Source organism: Lycium barbarum, chromosome 5 (assembly GCF_019175385.1).
Source record: "Lycium barbarum isolate Lr01 chromosome 5, ASM1917538v2, whole genome shotgun sequence".
Taxonomy (NCBI): domain Eukaryota; kingdom Viridiplantae; phylum Streptophyta; class Magnoliopsida; order Solanales; family Solanaceae; genus Lycium; species Lycium barbarum.
Genome location: NC_083341.1, coordinates 106,499,308 through 106,515,104, shown reverse-complemented (window position 1 = coordinate 106,515,104; position 15,797 = coordinate 106,499,308). Strand labels below are relative to the sequence as shown.

The following is a 15,797-nucleotide window of genomic DNA, read 5'->3' as shown; positions in this document are numbered from 1 at the left end:
AAAGATTGACCCAAAATTTATGAATCCAAAAGTGTAATGAGAACAAAGCTCACATTAACACACGATAGAGTTTTTCCCAAGGGTTTCAATTTTCAACACTAGCAATAGCAAGATTCCTACATTGATTTTGTATCAAACTTAGCTGAAAAATTTACCCCTATCCAAAGGAAAGACGAGTCTGAAGTAGTAGGCTGATTTGCACAAACGTACTCTTCTAAGGTCACCATTTAGATTTTATCCCTACTTTTTAAAAGTTGTGCAAATATAGTCCTGAAACTGACAAAACATTAAATTGTTGTCTAACGTCTACAAAATTTTGAATCATGATCTAATATTTTCACATAAGATTTAAATGTTATCTAAAATATTCATAAATCACAAGAAAAACAAAAGGAGGGCTATTTACTATAGAGTTATCCGAAAAAAGGTAACCGGCGAAAATTTCTGGTTGTACAAGATTCGTGAAGAATGTTTGTTTGAGACCCGAGAAGAAAATATATGAAAAAAGCCGCTAAACTATTGTAAATAGTTTTTCAAATGTCTGGGTAAGATATCAAACTTCATTCCCTATTGAAGCACAAATACATATATATGCACATATATAAATCTGAAATTTGTTGCTAGCCCTTTCACATTTTCACAGTCTAACCACTTGAATAGGACCAGAAACAACAGCTTCCTTTGACATCCTCTTTTTTGTACATATGGTTGTCTTAGGTCAACACCTTTTGACCTCATCATAAATTTTAAATGAGCTACTAACTCGCAATCTACAATCTATGGCACCATTTTCATTTTCTTGCACACGCGTAGAGTTTACCCCACGTTGTGGGATTAACTGGGTATGTTGTTGTTGTTGCGTAGAGTTATGAATCCTATCTACTATGCAACTTGAACTCTTTGGGGATTGTTGCTCAACTAATTGAGGGGGCACCAATTCAGCATTTCCATCTTTGTAGTTCATGAAAGCTCCAAGGGCTCCAAGAAACCCCTCATGCCGCAAGAACATTGCTTTTGCCTCACCCTTCGACCTGCACGTAGTGCATTTCTGTTAACTTGAATTCAGGAGAGATTACAACCACCAGGCACCAGCACAGGTACCAAGTAACTCTACCAGACCCAAGGCTTATAATTCAAAATAAAATTTATAGGAGCTTTATTTGCTTAGGGTTGGTAACTTGGTAGTAAGGAAAATACCAATTATCTGGCAATAAGTGGAAATAGCAATTACCAGAAATCAACTGCAACGGAGATTGTGTCCATTGTATAAGCATGGTCACGGATGAAGAATCCTCCCAAAAAGATGCGCTTGAGCCCAAAACGAAGAGCATTCAGGTATGCAATCTAGAAAAGCAAAAACCATTGAAGAAAAAAGTCAGCAACAATAACAAAATGAATTATTTACAATTTTAACAACTAAATTAAAGCAACAGAATGGAAGGAGAGGCCCTCTATTCTTCCATTTCATGAGTGTTGGTTGCAAACTCATACTTCTCAACTTGTTCAGGTCTTCATGTTTTCTTATTCAGTCAAAGCATCACCTCAGAACAAGATAACTAACACACTAAATCTTGGACTGACTCGGTGCCACTTAAATGACGAATTTTCTTCTAATGAAGACCACTATAATGATATGTTTTCATGGCAGAAGAGAGCATGATAGAATTAAATTAGGAAGTATAACTTCTTGAGGAACTAAAGTAGCAGATGCATGTCTGCAACACCACCAGAGAGTTTCTAGCAAGGAAAAGAGTCAAAAGACTGAAGACAAACACAGAAGCAGTATTAGGTTTTCGTATCTTCCAATATTTAGTGCCATTTTAACAACTTTATGACATGTTACAATCAAATGTCCAAGAATATACACAGTTGCTGTCGGCGTGAAGTGAAAATGTGCCGTACTGCGTATCCAATAAGTAATGGATGGATTATCTATCTGCTCTTCTCCTGAGTTTTACTTCAATTCATTCTTTGTATCCTTATGAGAGAGGAGAATAGTGTGCAAAAGATATCTAATCGGGACAGTACAAAATCCCAGTCTGTTGATTTGAACCCATAACCTTAAGGTTGGAGGTGAACGGTGCTTACCACCAGAGCAACCCCCTCTTGTCTTGAAGGACAAAGGTGTTTCCATTTAATTGAAGAATACCAGTATCATTCTTTTCTTAATGACAGTGGTATCCGCGCTAGCTTGCGGCCTTGCACACACCTCAACTATTTCACTGGGACCGGCTACCTCCCACTAGCAAAGGTATCGGTAACTCAATGCCACGAGGATTAGGTAGATGAAAAGAAATCACCTAGTGTTCTTTTGCGTCCGCCGAATAGCAGTATTATTTAATATAGAGACAAATGAAAAATCAAAATTGTTTTGGTCTTTTCAGTCGGGAAATAAGCGCATTGTGATGTATCTACAGATACCACTGAGAGAAACTTCATTACCCACATAATTACCTGGCCAATGTTATTTGAGATCATCCTTAGGAGGGACCGGGCAATGTCTTCTGGTTTGTAGTCTTCGAGCTCTTTGTTTTCTGAGATCGCCTTACCGAAGCTAGAGGCAATGGCCGTTGATGTGAGGCCGATCTGTCATGAATAATTATATTCTTAATAACCCTTAATATGAAGCTTCTGGTATGTGCATAGAGCATTTAGAACAACTGAACATATGGGAACTAGATTTGCAAAATTCATCAACTCCTCTTATGATAGATTTCAAATACTTGACCAACATCCCAACAGCAAAAACATCGCTAAAATAAGGAACTGTTTGTGGTGGAGTTAATGAGTTCGTCTATAACAACTGACAACTGAAAAATTTGCTAATGAAAAGGGTTCTCCTATGATGGAGGATAAAATTAAGATATTTTGTATAGTAGAGGGGTATTTTAGACCCTTTTAATGGTTTTTCTCCAAATTCCCACCTTCTAAGGGGTCGGTGCATATCTCAAGCAAGAATTGTCTCGATTTGGGTCTGCCATTGGTTGAATCACTGTTCCAAAGCAAACATCATGACTGGGAAGATTTCTTTCTGGGTCCTAGTATCGACAAGGAAATTAATAAGAACACTTAGAGAATTGGAACAAAATTGTGACTCCATCCATACTTTTGAGGATGAAATGAGTATTTCCGTATACAAGAGGCTCACGTGCTTATAGAATCAGAAAGAAAATATAGGACAAAAAATGCTCTCAGGAGGATGAGATTTGTCAAGTGGAGAAAAGGTATATACAGAATGACACAAGAAGACTATGAACTTGAAAACTGTAACAGGCTAGCCTTAAAATTCTACTACATAAAGGTCTAACTTTGGCAGAGCATATATGGAGAGAAACAGAATGTAGATTGGAGGAAGCTGAACAAATAGGAGACGCGGAATCATGAGGAAAAGAGACTAAAGAGGGTGGTGGACTCGACTTATTTTTTCTTTGTTCTTCACACTTCAAGCTATGAGAAGGCACAAGCAGAGTCACTCTTACTAGTGTCATCCCCTTTTTGCGTATTATCAAAAATGAATTTACTTTCACTTATCTTGATAAGAGAGCCTTTACAGATAAAACATAGTGGATTGAGGATGTGAAGGACACAAATTGGGAGTTGGGAAAAAATTGCTCAACTTGAACTAAAATTTCGACTTTGGAGATCAATTCCTTATTCTCTTCACATAGTCCTTCCATTACTCATCTAGACTTTTCTATATCCAAGATGTAACATAAAGGACCTTTGAAAAGTTTAAACTGCAACTAATCCAAATGAAAAGAAGGAAAAGGTGTAAAAAAAGTATAAAGAAAATAAACATGGGCGAAGATAAATTACACAACAAAGCTTATACCTTTGAATAGTCCAATCCCCCATAAATATCTCCAACGAGCATGTCTACCACTCTGTTGTTTCCTTGATGGCTCAATTCCAGCAACTCATCAAAACTGTAATACAAACACATAAGAAATTCTGCAGAAAGAGAAACAAATTGACTATATTGAAAATCATTAATTATAACACAAATGAAAATAACCTTTGGCATTTAGTCAAAAGTTTTCCTAGGCCCAAGAAAGTGCCACCACCGACGCTAGTTCCACTAACTCTGTGAAATTTCTCATCTCCATCTACCTTAAAGGCATACACACAAAATATTGATATAACAAAGATGGAGTTGGCTAAGAACTGCCAAAATACACAGTGGCGTTTGCAGAATTTATTGTAAGCGGTGTCAGCACTTAAAGAAGCGAACAAATGAACAAATCAAAGACAAATTTCGACATTATTAATAAAACACAATTCAACTATATTACTACAACAGTTTTGAATGAGCTTTTAGTTCTAAAAATGTATTAATGATGACATCATTAGAAACAGAATTCCAAGGAAATCTTTTCCTCATTAAGACATGAAAGAAGAATATTTTTCATCCAAAAAGGAACTTCGGTGTAGTTGATTATTACGGCTGTGGAGTTGGGGATCCATTTATTTTCAGCATCATCTTTTTATTTTCCAGACCCCACATGGTGGGATTCTACTGGGCTTGTTGTTGTTGTATCATCTTTTTATTTTAATAGATGAGGCTAAAAATGTAAGACATACATGTCCAAGCCGAGGCTTGAAACCCTGACCTAAATTAAGCTAGTAACAACCAGTAGGACTAAGAAGTGTATTTTGTTCAGTATCGTCAAGTTATATTATGTATTGTTTTTCGTACATTTTACTTATAAGTAGTAAAAATCTATGTTGCTCGGACCCTTCACTTTTGCCGCCGTACCCGTGTCCGACACGACACGACACGGGTTTGGGTATGGAATTCGTGTCGGATCCGGTCAATAGAGATCGGATACTTTGACCGAAATTCATGACCAAATTAAAGAAAAATTTTGAGATTATGATTTCTCAAGATAACAAAAAGTAGAGATTTGAAGACATGAGATGGCATACCTTCAATATTATGTAGAAAATTTAACTAGTTTCTCGGAGCCTATGTTGCTCGGACCCTTCACTTTTGCCGCCGTACCCGTGTCCGACACGACACGACACGGGTTTGGGTACGGAATTCGTGTCGGATCCGGTCAATAGAGATCGGATACTTTGACCGAAATTCATGACCAAATTAAAGAAAAATTTTGAGATTTTGAGTTAATAGTGTATGCATCAGTGTCTCAAGATACCTTCAATATTATGTAGAAAATTTAACTAGTTTCTCGGAGCACGCAGTCTAGCCACCTAGTAGAATGGAAGATTGAATCACATGTCTGGTACAAACTACATGTAGGTGCTTCCACAAAAAGCTCTCATAATCTAGGCATATTCTTGTAGCTATATTATTAGAATTTTGAATTATTTTTGCCGAATCCCCGCACCCGTATCCGTACCCACGAATCTTAAAATTTAGATCATGCCGAGTCCGACCTCTAGATCCATACCCGTATCCGACACCCGCACCCGAGTCCGAGAAACATAGGTAAAAATTTCCGACCAAGCAGCATGCGGTGGCTCAGCCACTGAAAATACATAAAACTCATTATTAATTGCACATATCACCTTGGTCTTGATTAAATTATGATTGAATTCCTTTTCCTTTAGAATGGAAATATATACAAGCAGTTATGGCTCATAAAAGCTTATTAACTCAAGTCGCATAGTTTCCAGCAACTCAAGTCAGAAGTGTGCATTACTCCTTCAGAAAATACTATGAAGTCAAAAGGTCTTCTTACTCTGTATCTACCAATCCATCAAAGCCCACCAGCCTGAGATGACTATGTTAAACCTAAATTCTCAACACTTCTGAAATTCATTTAGTAACCCAATGCAGAGCCTAGTGAGTCTTGTCAAGCTATTGGTCAAGATCATTTACAAATGCTCATAAAAAATTGTAGTATACCAATGTTATCTTGCAGACATATGGATAATATTCCAAGGGGGATCTTCACATATGAGAAAAAGTGAGGTAAATTCCTTATTTCACAGGACCAAATTAACTAAGAAAATAATAAAGTAGTGGTTGTAGGTATTAGTTTTTAATTTATAGATTGTCTGCTACTATGCAGAAGATTAACTTCTTGTCCTGCATGGGATTCATAAGAATGCACCAACATGTTGAAAACAATGAGATGAAAACTGCATTTTGGAAAACAGAGGACCAGTATGAAGCTTATGGAATGTCATCTAAATGATGCGTGAATAGGATAAGAAGATCTTTGGTGAACAAATTAACTAAGAAAATAATAAAGTAGTGGTTGTAGGTATTAGTTTTTAATTTATAGATTGTCTGCTACTATGCAGAACATTAACTTCTTGTCCTGCATGGGATTCATAAGAATGCACCAACATGTTGAAAACAATGAGATGAAAACTGCATTTTGGAAAACAGAGGACCAGTATGAAGCTTATGGAATGTCATCTAAATGATGCGTGAATAGGATAAGAAGATCTTTGGTGAACAAATTAACTAAGAAAATAAAAAAGTAGTGGTTGTAGGTATTAGTTTTTAATTTATAGATTGTCTGCTACTATGCAGAACATTAACTTCTTGTCCTGCATGGGATTCATAAGAATGCACCAACATGTTGAAAACAATGAGATGAAAACTGCATTTTGGAAAACAGAGGACCAGTATGAAGCTTATGGAATGTCATCTAAATCATGCGTGAATAGGATAAGAAGAGCTTTGGTGAACTCCTAGCACGTCCTGACCCTTGAAGATCAGTGTGAATTAGCGTTTATATCAAATTGAAAGAACCGAGGCTGTGAAGCTTACCTTTATCATGCTAACCCCAGAGCCAATGTTGACAAGGAGGTAAGGATATAGATCATTCTGATCAATCTGCACGTACTCCTTTTGACCTCCAATATATGTATAAGCTTCATTGTTGACAGCCTACTCAGAGAAGAAGAAAGAGGAATGTGTCAAATGAGCTTGCTTTTTACATGGTGCATTAAAAATTAGAAAAGAACAGGAAATTTTATGCATTGAAAAGGATTTCTGCTGCCAATGAGGTCTTAGCCTCACTAGTTAGGACTGAATACTGGAGACCTCTTGGTCCCATGGACAAGACCTAATAAAGTAAGAGAGATTTTCTCTGTCCTTTAAAAAAGGTATTCTATTTACCTAAAATTATCGAAATGAACCATACCAAGCAAGAAAAAGGTACTCCATACGCTACTTGTACTCAATCAGCTAAATACCGGACAGAGGAGAGAAAAGAGAAACCAGTACTTTCATGCGAAATGTGCCTTTACCAATCTATTACCAGCCTTGAAGGTGCAGCGTTCCATCAAGGAAGCAGCAGAGAATCATGATAAATTAATAACGCGATACACCTAGTAAATTTGGCTAACACACACATCCATATCACCAAGCAAGGAACTAATTAGAGAAAGTACATAGTATTCCTGGGACCACAAACACCTTCCAGGTACTTATTCAGATTCGGTAGATAAACCAAGCTGAAGATTGCCGGACTAGAAAAATATAAATTATACTTAAAAAGGACTTCATGCGCCTGGATTTCAATATCTGAAGAAAAAAGTACTAACCAAATACTGTTTTGTGCTATAAAAACCCCACCTTAAGAAGAAAATTTGCTCCAGCAACAAGAGACTCCATTTCCTCTACCTTGTCCAGAGTTATGCCAAGTTTATCTCTGAATAGATCGGCAAATTTGAAAGCTCCACCACCTGTTGCCTGTTCAAGCATAAACTCATGAAAAGGTTCCATGGGTCTTTTAGCTTTAGCATTTCACCATATAAATTAATTACAAATATTTTTGATGACATGGAACCCGCAGCCGCTACCTTTCGGGTGCGCACCGGGTAAACCCAGCTCCTGTGCAATAGCTCGCAAATCACACAAGAGAGATAACCCGCACTAGGTAAGCCATGTGCGACGAGCTCAACCCAGAAGGCAAATCCCCTGCTTTCGTAAGCATGGGGTTTTGAACCTGAGACCTCCATTATGAAAGCCCCATGCTCAACCAACTGAGCCAATTGTGAGGAAAAAATTCTACTACAGCTCTTTGGTATGACCATGAGTGCTTTGACCCCAAAAAAGACATATCCAGTCATGGGCTGAGGGACATCTACAAGAGCTGATTAATGTGCTTTCAGAAAATTGTACTACATGCAAGGGTTTCTGTGCAATATTTGAACTCTATGCCTGAATTATTTTATGAATACTATGCATAGTGTATTTAGTGCATTTTGGCAATCAGACACTGATGCATACACTATTAACTCTGTACACAACTACACTCTAGTTTACTCTAACAGCACTTCTTTGAATTGTGAACAGCCCGATTAAGTTTAAACTACAGATACATTTTTATTTATTGATTTCAGGTTCTCACCACACCCCTCACATGTGACCTCTTTTTTATTTCTTTGGGTTAGTCAAGCATGTGCATTATTTTGTTTATCGGTGGTGAGACTCAAACTGAAGAACTCTACTTACTCTAAAACCATATTGATTGACGTAAACCACCTTATCTAAAAGTTTAAATTGTAAGACAGGGTACTTATTTATTTATTTGGTTATTCCTTTATTTATTCTAGATCTTCTAGTTCCTTTTCCGAACTGCTTTGAACTGTTTTCTTGAGCCGAGGGTCTATCGGAAATAGCCTCTCTACCTTCAAGGTAGGGGTAAGGTCTGCGTACACTCTGCCCTCCCCAGAGCCCACTTGGTGGGATTACACTAGGTATGTTGTTGTTTTTGTTGTTATTCCAGATCTTCTAGAAGGAGAAAAGTACACTCTCTTAATGTCCACTTTTGAAAAATTTTATTTCCAAGAAGTATTTAACTTGAAAAGTACAGTCTAACAATAGAAGACTGCAATGTGTAGCTTCCTCAGTACTTATCATTGAGTAGCTTGTCCAGCAAATCATTGTTGATTTGCTGGATTTCCGAAGCTCATTCGTCCGACAATGGACATATATTATTTCTTTCTAGTGAAGTTTTAGGATATAAAAATTCCTCCGAAATAAGGACTTTAGGGAAGCTCTCCTATAATCACCTAATTGAGCAAATAAAAAGAAGAAGAGGTGGGAAAGTATGTTGCTCGGACTCGGGTGCGGGTGTCGGATACGGGTATGGATCTAGAGGTCGGACTCGGCATGATCTAAATTTTAAGATTCGTGGATACGGATCCGGGTACGGATACGGGTGCGGGGATTCGGCAAAAATAATTCAAAATTCTAATAATATAGCTACAAGAATATGCCTAGATTATGAGAGCTTTTTGTGGAAGCACCTACATGTAGTTTGTACCAGACATGTGATTCAATCTTCCATTCTACTAGGTGCTAGACTACGTGCTCCGAGAAACTAGTTAAATTTTCTACATAATATTGAAGGTATGCCATCTCATGTCTTCAAATCTCTACTTTTTGTTATCTTGAGAAATCATTATCTCAAAATTTTTCTTTAATTTGGTCATGAATTTCGGTCAAAGTATCCGATCTCTATTGACCGGATCCGACACGAATTCCGTACCCAAACCCGTGTCGTGTCGTGTCGGACACGGGTACGGCGGCAAAAGTGAAGGGTCCGAGCAACATAGGGAAACAGATTCAACATCTATTGAAATAACTCCTTTACCTTAATCTTGATCTTGTCAACAGCATGAGAATGATGACATTGAGCACCTGTAATCATTGTAATCTATAAGATTTAGGAAAGCCATGGCATAATACAATTAAATCAAAAGAAGTATAAGAAACTGTGAGTATAAACTCTAAAGTGAACACGTTCTCTTAAAGTAGGCATATGATTCCTAAAGTGACAAAGGTACGTGAAAACTTAGCTGGAACTACTAAATCATATTTCTGTCAGCACTAAAATGTTTGTCCACTTCAAATACACTTAGCATAATGAAGAAAGTGCTATTTTGTACACTTCACTTTCAAGAATTCAAATTCTTTCTACCATCCAAAGTTTAAATATTGTAGTAATGTTTTCTGTGCCACATTAAATTAGCAATCATTTAATATTGTTACTTCCACTATCACTAATATAACATATAAGTAAAATTAATAATGTCTTAAAGCCCGTATCTAGTGTTAAAGCAACTGCTTAAGTCTAGATCCAGCTGCACCGTTTTCTGTCTCTCTTCCAATCTCCTCCAATTCCTGAATTCTATCAGTGCGTACTTACGAGGAAGAGTTTATTTGATGTTCTCTCTATTCTAGCTTCTTGACCATTGAGAGGCCAGCTGCAGTGTCATTCTCCTTCACTCTACTAAACCCGGAGAAGAGCTATGCTAGGAAAAAGAATCCCTGCCCTACCCCTCTATTTCTTCACTTTGTTAAAGATGAACAAATGGATAGGAAAAGAAACATAGAGGAGCTGACATAAGATACACAATTTAACACTCGGTGGCTAAAATTGAACACTTGTTGATCTGTATATTTGCAAATTATGAGCTGCATTACAAAATCTGGGTAAAATGCTAAATAAAAAAGGAAATGGTGACAATCAGGGTCAAGCTCAGCCACACATGTACATATTCAAATGATGCTGATAGCCCTGATTAAGTTATATTTACGTATAATCAAAGGTGAAACGATAAATTCTTCTTCATAATCAAGCCCCCTACTAGGCTACTATAATGTTTACATGCCTGCCAATTTGTAACCAGTTAAGTCACCCTAGAAAAAATAATTACTTCTTACGTGTAAGCACCACAAAGAATACCTACCACACTGTTGAAGTTTCTTGGAAGACAAAAATTTTATGCAGTCCTCAATCTTGCTAGTCTCGAACTTCACGAAATAAAGCCTGCCACTTAGAATGTGATGGTTAAGGTCTCCATTGGGAACTTCCTGTCTTTCTTTTGAGATCGCTGGTGCCTCATCATTAGTGATGCATTTACTGTTGGTTGAAAAGTATACAATCTTGATGAGGGAGCCTGCAAAAGGAGAAGGTCCTCTCATTTAGCATTTTTTCTAGCTCTATTTAAGAAAAATATCAATTTTTTATCTAGTACATATTGCAATATGTAACCCCTTGGTCTTGAAGCTAATACTATTAGAGAGAGCACACTTTTATCTACTTAATTATGTTTTAGCACTAACAATATATAGTTGAGAGTTCATCTCATTGTGAAATCAGTAATAAGAAAAAACGTTATCATGTGCCTCACACAACTGACATTAGTTATGTGAGGCTTTTTTTTTTGTCTCACAATTTAGTCGACCCATATCTTGCACTTTTGGGCCCACTAAGTTGTGAGACAAAAAGAAACCTCACACGATTAGTGTCAGTTGTGTGTGAGGCACAAAATAAAAAAATTCAGTAACAAGCAATTGAACCAGCAGCACTATACAAGCTCCATCTACTATGCCAGCTGAAATCTTGGAGAAATTTTGCTGAAGTTTCTGGATATTCAAATAAACCACCCTATATCCATCTTCTCTGTCTATGTTCAATAAAACCAAGTATCTTTTTCCATGACAGTGGTGTCTGGGTCCGCTGAGTGCACCTCGACTATTCCAACAGGTACTTGCTACCTCCCACCAGCACAAGTACCAGGTGACTCTGCCCACCAAGGCTTAGGCAGATACGAAGAAATTACTGTATTTTGTCTCTTCTGGAATCAAACCCTGCCTCAAAGGTTTGCACCCACTACATTAACTACTAGGCCACATCCTTGGGTGCCACTAAAACCAAGTAAAATGTACTCCTCCCAGTAGCACAGAGTTCAATCATGGAAAACACCATATATAATCTTTCTATTTTATCCAGTAAAACCAAGAGATATGTAATTTGCAAACTACATATTAGTTCAATTCATCCGAATGATGATAGCTATGGTTCTTATAAGGCAAGAGACTTCTGAAACTAGATAACGATTCAACTCGTCCAAAATTTGATAGTGTGCTCTTGTGAGGTCAAGAAACCACTGAAATGAGATAACAATTCAACTTATCCAAAGACTGAGCTTGTTTCTTAAGAGGTCAAGAATCCACCAAATTCTAGTACTAGCTTGGTTCAGTTTGCAATTCTAGCCTGGGGGAAATAGCAATGTCATTAAGCAGCTAACCTTAAAGATTGAAATAAGAAAAATATTTGTGTTCGATCAGGCATATAAGCACTTCCTAAAGGGTAGATTTGCAAGGGATTTCACTACTATGAAAACAGAAATGATTTGGCCGCATTTCCATGTATTCCCAAGTTATGCACTTAAAATTCAAAGTGCATGGAGAACTTCACATTCTCCTGAAAAAGGATTAATGAAGATTTTCTATCCGCTCAGAATCGTCCTTTTTAGGATCAATTTATACAATTGCTACTGTCAGTTCTGAAAAAACATTAAACCTTAAGGCTTCCTTCCTCTCGCTAAACCTCTGAAAAACAAATAAGCCCTTTCTCTTGCAAACACAAATTTACTCTTGGAAATCATACCTTCACATGACTAGTGATATTAAAAGTCCTCAGTTTGTCGCTTAAAGTGATGAAACAATGTGAAGCGAGAGGTTTCATGAGTAGAGCAATGCATTTATAGATGTGTGTGTTTCAAACAATGACGTGAAAGATGATCCGTACAAGAAGTGGTCAGTTCTTTAACTCTCAATATTGAAGAATTGGATTATCATCTGCATTGTTGTATATTGGATAGTCAAATTAGTCATTTTAAATGAAACTTGGTTATTATAGATGCCTTGTTTATATTTGCAGTCTAGCGCTAACCTCTCTCTAACTAGTGTGGTCATTACAAATGCCTTGTTTATATTTGCACCAGAGACAGTGTATCGCCATTACTCCATTAGGCTTTGGAGGTGTTAATACAACCCGCCACTATCATTCACCCTGTAAAGAAACATTTAATGGTCTTCATCTAGATCCATGCCTAAAACTCATAAGAGCAATTTTAGCATCTCTCTTTGAGACCAGGCAAAGCTACAGTGCCGTCACTAGAAAACATGAGTAGAAGAACTGCTGTCCTTCCAGGGCTTCTCCTCAGCAAGTCACCATATCTTTTAAGCAACTACATATCCAGGGTAACAAAAGATTTGGCACCCTTGTGTGTCAAACTTTACAGAGATTATAAACTTACATCATCCCACTTCCATAAACAGTATCGGCCTTTCATCTTTCACATGATTCAGATGTTCCAGAGATAGACCAGAAAGAAGCAAAAGATGCAACTGATTCCATCACAATCGTATATTCTCTATGTAAAAAACTAATAATCTTTAAATCCCTTTTATGAAAATTCTAAAGTAGAGTCATAGGAAACGACAATTGAGAACTAAAACTGAAGTTCTTTTGCAAAGAAAAACAAGATTGTTCACTATAATGTATTCCGATGTATGTAACTAAATAAACCATGTATCTAAGAATTGATAATCTTCAAAAAAGATCTTAAGTGCTAGCACAGAAGAAAGTGGTCGACTACTACAGATAACTCTCAGTTGATGATATTTCTTTGTTTCCAAAAAATATATTCTAGCTAGACTAAACCTTGAATAAGTACCAACTCCCAACAAGAGTTCTTTTTCTTTCTTTTCTGATCGGTCGATTCCAACACAACAAAAGTTATTCTAACCTAGGGAATCATTCTTCAAGAGTTATAAGCTCTGATTATTGACAATTTGAAATTAATGGTTTTATCCAGTCTCTTTTTACATCTCTCATTTCTCCAGCCACGTCTTCCTCTTATTTAAGATTAAAGAAACAGCTTCATCCCTTCGAGCTCATAGAAAATTTTTAATGCAAACTTTGCATGATACAGTGGTATATCAATACATAGGATTGAACAATCAAAATAATATGTTGGATCATCGCTTAATAAAGTAGAACTAATGGACTGCTGCGATACAGCCATATATGAAATTTTTTCCACATTTTCGTTTCTATGAATCAATTAGTCTGCCATCTAATCACTGTTAATACAGCCTTTAACAGTGATTGAAACAAGAGGTCCAGTATAAACCAACAAGCACATAACAATTCTAGAAATGTCTGAATTATCTCCCTTAATTCCCTAGTTAGCACAACAGAACTATTCGAGTAATGAGTTTCAATTTAAAAAAAAAAAATTGATCTTTACTTGTTTATTCTTTTTGTTTTTTTCTTAAACCAATAAGAAAGCAGTGCCAACATATAACTTTTCCAAGTTCCCAAACCAAAGTAAAAATCAAGATCTCATAAAATAAACCCAATTGAAAGGAAAAATCAACCCATGGATTTAGGATTTGAAACAAAAAATACCTCCAATGTCGATAGACAAATGTGAAATTGCGTCATCGGAACTTGAATCTAATTTCCCATCAATTCGCTGTCCCTCCATATCTGATTTTCTTCTTATTCTCCTTCAAATCGAACACTCAATTAAGTGTATTTTGTAACTGTCACCGATTGAATAAATACGACTCTCTTTGTCAAAAAGGGCTGCTATAATCCCACTACACTAGTCATAGAGGTTGTAACCCACCTAATCCATTCGAGAAACAAATAAAGGCGTGTAACCCACTCTTTGTGTTTCGATTTGACCAATATAATATAATTAATTAGGATAAGAATAGCATCTCAATTATGGGTGAGCAGGTATACGTACTAGGAAATAGGCGTGCTATGGTGGGTTTAAGCTAACTTTGGAAGCTAATGGTGCATTGTATTGACTAGAATCCGGAACCAAAATATGTTCGAAAAAAACTTTTTGAACCAAAATACCTCAATAAAAAAATAAATTACAAAAGTACATATAGCGCAGTATTTTACTGCACTATAACATTAACGGGGACGGATCCGTTAAGTACTATAACACAATAAAATAATGCGCTATCCAAAACTGTGAGTCACCTATAACGCATTATTTTACTACGTTATAGGAGTTTGTCTCTCTCCTATAGCGCAGTAAAATACTGCGCTATATAACTCCTCTATAACCCGATCAGGTTCCACCACTGGTCCCCTTCAATGGAAAAAAAATTCAAAACGCCATTGGAGGCGATTTGAGGTGGTCCCCACGTCTTAAAAACGTCGTTTTCTATTAAATTTCATCCGGAAAGTTTAGATTCTCGGTATATTCAAGTCAAGGAGCAAGATTCTAAGTTCGAATTTTGAGAAAAAGCGGCGTACAACTCGATTAAAATAAATCTACAAAAAATTTTCGATTAAGGTTTTCTACTATGAACTTTTGTTATTATTTTGTTATATACATTATATTGCATGCATGTTTTACATTTAATCGTCCTTAATTTCCAAAAAAAAAAAAAAACAAATTTCGTTTTTTTTTTTTTTTTGGTTTGATCGGGCTGGCTGGGCAGTGGCTTAAGCCACTGTTCCGTTTTTTTTTTTTTTTTTTTTTTTTTGGTTTAATTCATTATTTGTTAAATGTTTATGAATTGTTAATTTGTTAAATGTTTATGCATTGTTAATTTGTTAAATGTTTATGCATTGTTAATTTGTTAAATATTTATGCATTGTTAATTTGTTATATGTTTAGGAGTTGTTAATTTGGTTAATTATTTATGAATTGTTAATGAATTATTATTTTGTTAATTGAGTATTTGTTAAATATTCTTTATGAATTGAAAGAAGTTGATTGGTAATGAATTATTATATTGTTAACACTTTGTTTGGATGATTGTTATGTATTGTTTTGACATTTATCGTATTGTGTTGTATTGTATAGGGCCAAATCAGTGGTTACATAAAATAGAACCTTTCGTCGTTACATAACAATAAAATTAAAGTAGCAACCAAAGCAAACATTTTATTTAAACTAACAACATAATATAATACAATAGGTAACAACCATCCAAACAAGTTGTAAACGATTATGAAATGTTAATCTATACAATTTTAAAA

At 36.1% G+C, this 15,797-nt stretch overlaps 1 protein-coding gene across 1 annotated transcript; it reads right to left on the bottom strand.

Annotated features, from left to right (window-relative positions):
- Nucleotides 1-497: 497 nt before the first annotated feature.
- On the bottom strand, nt 498-14,559 carry LOC132641099 (pantothenate kinase 1). Its single transcript, XM_060357985.1, has 10 exons — nt 14,196-14,559; nt 10,681-10,890; nt 9,582-9,628; nt 7,556-7,672; nt 6,746-6,865; nt 4,016-4,110; nt 3,833-3,926; nt 2,455-2,586; nt 1,232-1,344; nt 498-1,031 (listed from the first exon to the last, which is right to left on the bottom strand). The coding sequence occupies exons 1-10, from the start codon at nt 14,272-14,274 to the stop codon at nt 719-721; spliced, it is 1,320 nt and encodes a 439-aa protein (XP_060213968.1). The 5' UTR covers nt 14,275-14,559; the 3' UTR covers nt 498-718.
- Nucleotides 14,560-15,797: the final 1,238 nt, after the last annotated feature.

What these genes read in the sequence shown, in the direction of transcription:
- LOC132641099 (XM_060357985.1), bottom strand. Translation starts at nt 14,274, where the DNA reads ATGGAGGGACAGCGAATTGATGGGAAATTAGATTCAAGTTCCGATGAC. An exon ending in CTTTTGACTAAATGCCAAAG is followed by an intron (nt 3,927 to 4,015) that starts GTTATTTTCATT and finishes TTTGTATTACAG; the next exon opens with TTTTGATGAGTTGCTGGAAT. An exon ending in GGGGATTGGACTATTCAAAG is followed by an intron (nt 2,587 to 3,832) that starts GTATAAGCTTTG and finishes TATTCATGACAG; the next exon opens with ATCGGCCTCACATCAACGGC.